General features: G+C 43.7%; 1 protein-coding gene across 1 annotated transcript in view; it reads right to left on the bottom strand.

The window, feature by feature from the left end:
* Positions 1-6,260, bottom strand: part of SHC4 (SHC (Src homology 2 domain containing) family, member 4) — a 193,739-nt gene that overhangs the window by 117,203 nt on the left and 70,276 nt on the right. The window contains 1 exon segment of the mRNA XM_006831677.1: positions 1,722-1,792. Coding sequence (XP_006831740.1) covers positions 1,722-1,792 — 71 coding nt within the window.

Genomic DNA, 6,260 nt, shown 5'->3' with positions numbered 1-6,260 from the left:
ATAACCTCATATGGATGCGAAAGCTGGACAGTGAATAAGGAAGATCGTAGAAGAATTGATGCCTTTGAGTTATGGTGTTGGAGGAGAATACTGAAAGTGTCATGGGCTGCCAAAAGAACCAATAGATCTGTTTTGGAAGAAGTGTAGCCAGAGTGCTCCTTGGAGGCCAAGATGGCTAGTCTTCATCTCTCATACTTTGGACACATTGTCCGGAGAGAACAGTAGCTGGAGAAGGATGTCATGTTGGGTAAGGTGGAGGGTCAGAGAAAAAGAGGAAGACCCCCAACGAAATGGATCGGCCAGGTGGCATCATTGATGGCTTCAAGTGTGGCGGCTGTAGTGAGGTTGGCCCAGGATCAGACATTGTTTCGTTCTGCTGTGCATGGGGTCACTATGAGTCAGTTCCGACTCGATGGCACCTGACTACAACAAAGGGCAGAGTAGAACTGCTCTGTAGGGTTTCCTAAACTACAGTTCTTTATAGGAGCATACAGTCTCATCTTTCTCCCACGGAGCGACTAGTGGGTTTGAACTGCCAATCTTGCAGTTAACAGCCTAGTGCTTAACCCACAGTGCCACCAGGTTTCCTGACTCATAAGGAAGAAAGCCTAGATCAGCATTTCTTTAAATGCATTTCATGGAACCCTAGGGATATATGGAATGCTCCTCTATGTAACATGGAAAAACGGTTCTAGACCAAATATATTTCAGAAATCTTGAGTTAAACATTAGACTTTTATTTTTAATGACAACCCAGGACTTCTCAGCATCCTTAATATAGTTATGCTACAACTCTGCTATAAAAAAAAAAAAACAACAACCAAAAAACAGTAAGGTTCCTTTTCTAAAACCTTTTGGACTGCAGGCCACTGTTTTCAGATCTTGAATTCCATGGACTGAGCATTAGGGAAAGTTATCCTAGGTTCATAATGAGAAGATTTATCTTTGGGAAAAGTGACCTGAACTGATGATCCAGGAGGGCCTGGTGAACATGGTGAGACACACCTTGGCACCACATAAAACAGATGCCCAAATCTTTGTTCTGAATGATTCAGATCATCCCCTCTGCATCACAATATCCCCAGTTACCCGTCTTGGTAGTTTTCTTCTCTCACTGCATGCTTGCCTTGAACTTGGCCTTAGCGAACCGTGTCTTGTATTTCTGCTCTGATTTGAGCTTGCATATCAGTGATTCTGGTTTTTACCCTAATTTGCCTGTGGACACCCTGGGAAAGGTTCATCCTGGTTCAACTCTTTTATCTATCTCATTTTACCTAGAAGAGTGAGCAGGTTCTTATCCAGACAGACAAGAACTGAGCATGTTCTCATGTCAGGGATGCCGTCAGTGGTGAGAGTTTGGACTTCCTCTTGTGTAAAATTTGTTCCCGCTCTTATTTTCAGTTAGCTCCTTGACAGATCTGAAGTTCTGTGATGTCCCTATTTGCAGACATGATTTAAATATGTCTGCATCCCCACCAGCTATTTCCCTAAAGGTTTAATCACCTTCTCCTGGCTCCTAGACTGCAGATACTCTCCCACACAGCTGGGAAATCTTTCACACAATAAGTCACTCATCCAGGGTCACTGGGCCATGCCATCCCCTACAGCCATGCAAATAAATACCCATAATGACTCTGAAGTCTGCATCAAATTCCGGCTGGGAAAATGATTAGGACTTTAAAGTATGGCTCTCAAAGACCTTCCCATTTTTGTTCTCTTACCTTGTAACTTGGGTTCTCATTCCAAAATCCAGTGACCTCATTGATTGCAGCACTTCAATACAGCCCATATACTGGAACAAGAAAAAAAAAAGGAACGAGTAGGAAAAAATAGCACAAAGATGTTTCTTAGCTTCATTGTGACTTCCTGGGGAGAACCTTGAATCAGCTCCTAATATCAGGTTACCTTTGTAGCTTCAATCTACCATTAATGCTTTAAACTTCTGGCCAGTAATAAAAGGACTTGCAAATGCAAACTGGGCTATCAGGAATCCAGGAGTAACAAAGATGACATCAGTGGTTAGAACGCTGATTGAATTAGATTTGGGTTTTGGAGCCTGACCCTGTAAATGTGAATGTTGGCTCTGTCCCTCATTAGTTACAAAATCCTGGGAAAGGTACTCGGCTTCTCTGCATCTTCATCCTGTCATTGGTAAAATGGGGACTGTGGTAGTTAAGGGTTTGTGTCAATTTGACTAGACCAGGATTTTCTCAGTGGTTTGACAGCTGAGATGCAGCTATCTCCCATGATGTGATTTGATGTGATAAACCAATAAAAGGATTAAAGGTGGGAGTCCTGTTATGGAGCTGTGGGGTTAGTGCACTGGATTTCAAGGTCGGTTTGAACCGCAGTGACGGTAATTCAAACTCATGAGCCACTTTTTGGAAACCCTATACAGCATCTGACTCAATGGCACTTAACAACACCCTTATTCCCATCACCCACCAACAACTTCCTAATCCAAGGCTGTTTCTTCCCAAGGGTGTGGCATTCCTCACCTTTAAACTTACAAGAGATAAAAGGAGAGAGACTTGAGCACAGAAAGAGGGACCTACTGTCAATCAAAGAAGCTCTGGTGGCGTAGTGGTTACGAATCAGGCTGCGAACCTTAAGGTCAGCAGTTTAAAACTACCAGCTGTTCCACGGGAGAAAGATGAGGTTTTCTGCTCCTGTAAAGATTTACAGCCTTGGAAACCCTGTACAGGGTCACTATGAGTCAGAACCGACTCCACAGCACACAACAACAACAACAACTATCATCCAGCTAGAAGAGCCAGGAGTGGAATGCATCCTTTGGATGTGGGCGCCTGTGCTGTGAAGCTCCGAGATTTAGGGAAAGATGGATGTCAAGATGTATGCAGATCTCCAAAGGATGCTAGGCCTACAGATGCTGAAAAGAGGCAAGGGCCTTTCCCCACAGCCCACAGAGAGAAAGCTTTCCCCTAGAACCGGCACTCTGAATTTGGACTCCTAGCCTCCCAAACTGTGGAAGAATAAACTTCTGGTTGTTAAAGCTTGTGGTATTTCTGTTATAACAGTATTAGATGAATAAAACAGGGATCCAATTAGAAATGTTGTGAGAGTGAAATTATTTCACACATACACAGCACTTAGAACAGTGTCTGGCATAAGCAGGCACTCAAGTATATGAGGAAGCAAGACTAAATGTGAAAGAAATAGTAAAGTCTCTTACCTAAAGGAACATCAAATCAGATCCCATCATGGCGGGGGGGAAGGGATGTGTGTGTGATTATGGCTGGTGCTGGTTATGTGCCGTGGAGTTGATTCCGGCTCATAGTGACCCTGTACAGGGTTTCCGAGTCTGTAAAGCTTTACGGGAGCAGAACGCCTCATCTTTCTCCCGCGGAACAGCTGGTAGTTTCTAACTGCTGACCTTGCGGTTCGCAGCCCGATTCATAACCACTACACTACCAGAGCTCCCTGTGAGTGATTATATCATTACATAATTGCCAAATGCATATACTACAGAAATTATGACTACGAGAGCTCTGCAGGCCATGTAGTAAGAGGGTTAAGAGAAGGGGCGACAAGTCATGTTATCTGGGATTTGTAAATTTAGCTTGAACACAGAATGTTGGAAAAGGATTGTGGCTTGCATAGGAAGAAGCTTATTTATATTTAATGTGATAGCAGTGGGGAGCACAGGGGTCCCAAGTCCATGGGACACATTCCACTCTTGGCTCTTCTTGCTTGGTGGTACTAGGTCCCTCTGAGAGCTGCTTGCTGATTTAATCTCTTTTCTATCTCAAAAGAAACTGACACAAAATGCAACGTAATCCTGTAGATGAGGGTCCCATTAACATCATAAAAGTGAGGATTTACAACACATGCTAGAATCATATCAGAACAGGATGAATTACATCAGAAGAGAGTGACTTACATCAGATCATATCATGGCTGGTTATGACATCATACTGCATCATCACATAACTGCTAAACCACTGAGAATAATGGTCCAGTCACACTGACACATATTTTGAGGGGATACAATTCAATCTACCCATGACAAATGACAAATTTTATGTTATGTACATTTTTTTTAACCACAAAAAAAAAAAAAAAAAAGGAAGTCATCACATCCCACACTGAGGAGGGAATGGTGGCAATAAGAAAAGAGGGGGCAGATTCGAGCAGCATCACAGAAATAGATACTACATGATTCGGCAATTGATTGATATAGAGAATAAGGGAGAAGGATGAGTCAGGAATGACTCAGAAGTTTCCAGCCAGGGTAGCTGAGAGAGCAGCAATACTATTAGCAGAAACAGGAAAGCCAGGAGAGGGGAAGATGATGAATCGGTTTAGGACCTATTGACTATAAGAAACTGGTGGGTATCCAGGAAATAACCAGCTGGCCACTGAAAACCTGGATTCGAGAATAGCGAAGTGGATGGAATTTAGGGAGACAGATTTTGTAGTCTTTTGTGTAGTTTTCTGAGGTGAGACCATGGGAATAAATCCTCTCAGTAGAACCTTAGAGAACTAGGGAGGCTGCTTGTCAGAGAATTGCCTTTGCAATGTTATGTGAGCCAAGTGGTCTGATTGAAAGTGATCTGTCAAGTCAGCTCCTTGGAAATGATCGCCTTCCCTTGTTGGCTTGCCTTTGGAAGCCTTCCAGCCCTGCTCTACTTGGACATAGCAAAAGCACTGTGGAGCCTCCATGGACACCTCTTGTACTATTTCTGAACAAATTCTTTAGATTTAGCATCACAAGAGTAGCTGAGTTGCCAGTGCCCACTGTAAGGAGCTCTGGTAGCGTAGTGGTTACGAATTGGACTGCTAACCTCAAGGTCGGTGGTTCGAAACTACCAGCTGTTCTGTGGGAGAAAGATGAGGCTTTCTGCTCCCGTAAAGATTTGCAGCCTCAGAAACCCTGTGCAGGGTCACTATAAGTCGGAACCGACTCCACAGTACTTAACAACAACTGTTAGAGAAAGCATGCTGACTCCGTTGCCAAAGGATTCTCAGGCAGACTCCTAGTCATCACACGCTTCTTCAGGTCTCTAATATTGACACGGGAACATTTTTGGATGTTGTATTCTGCCTAGGTCATACTCAGCTTTCTAAGGGTTGGCTACTGTGCTGAAGTAAATAGTCTAGTGATTTCTGTGCAGTAAATCATAAACTAGATTTTATTTATGGGGTAGTTTAAGCAAGTCCACAGTCCTTGGGTTGTGCACATTGTTAATGCCCCTAGCTGCTAACTGAAAAGTTGCAGATTCAAATCCACCCAGCTGGCTACTACTTATGAAAATATTAGCCATTGAAAACACTACAGAGCCAGTTCTACTCTGATGCACATGGATCAGAATCGCTTTGGTGGCAACTGGTGGCAGTTCAGCAAACACATCTCAGAAATTGCATGAAAGTTCAAGGGTCTAAGCCCCATGTTAAGGAGTCTTGGTAGGATAAACACTGGACTGCCAACCACAAGGTTGGCGATTCAAACCCACCAATCACTCCACCTGAAAAAGGTGAGACTGTCTGCTCCCACAAAGACTAAGAGTCTCAGAAACTCTATGGTGGTGTGGTGGTGTGTGTTCCAAATCATAGCGGCACTGCATAGTTTCCGAGGTCATAAATCTTTACGGGAGCAGAAACCCTCATCTTTCTCCTGCGGAACAGCTGGTAGTTTTGAACTGCTGACCTTGAGGTTAGCAGCCTGACTCATAACCACTATGCTACCAGAGCTCCTTTGGAAACCCTATACACTATTAGTTGGAATAAACCCAATGGTAGGGGGTTTGGGTTTGGTTTAAACTACACGTCACGGCTGACTCAAAGCAGATTGAAAAGATTGATTTCAGATCTTCACTGGCTTTTCCTGGCATTAGTTCCTGATACTCTATCTCCTGTATCTGTCAGTCCCCACAAAGACTGGGGGACAGATTTGGATTACACGTCCAGTCCCCCGAGAAGGCCTCATCTGTGCAGAGATGGGTGGTATCTTTCCCTTCAGCTGTACGTCACTGATTTCAGATGAGGAGATACTAACCAGCCTATTGATACATCTTTTTTTGAGAATGTGACCAACCACCTACATTCATCACTCTCTGCCAGAGTGATTTCTGAAAAATGCAAATACATCATATCAGTCATTCTGCACAGAATTCCTCTCATTTATTATCTAAACACAAGGAGTTCTGGTAGCGTAGTGGTTACGAATCGGGCTGCGAACCTTAAGGTCAGCGGTTCGAAACTACCAGCTGCTCCGCGGGAGAAAGATGAGGCTTTCTACT

The sequence above is a fragment of the Chrysochloris asiatica genome, unplaced genomic scaffold (genome assembly GCF_000296735.1).
Source record: "Chrysochloris asiatica unplaced genomic scaffold, ChrAsi1.0 scaffold00004, whole genome shotgun sequence".
NCBI classification, from domain to species: Eukaryota; Metazoa; Chordata; class Mammalia; order Afrosoricida; family Chrysochloridae; genus Chrysochloris; species Chrysochloris asiatica.
The sequence above is the reverse complement of the archived record's forward strand: the minus strand, read 5'-3'. Positions and strand labels throughout refer to the sequence as shown.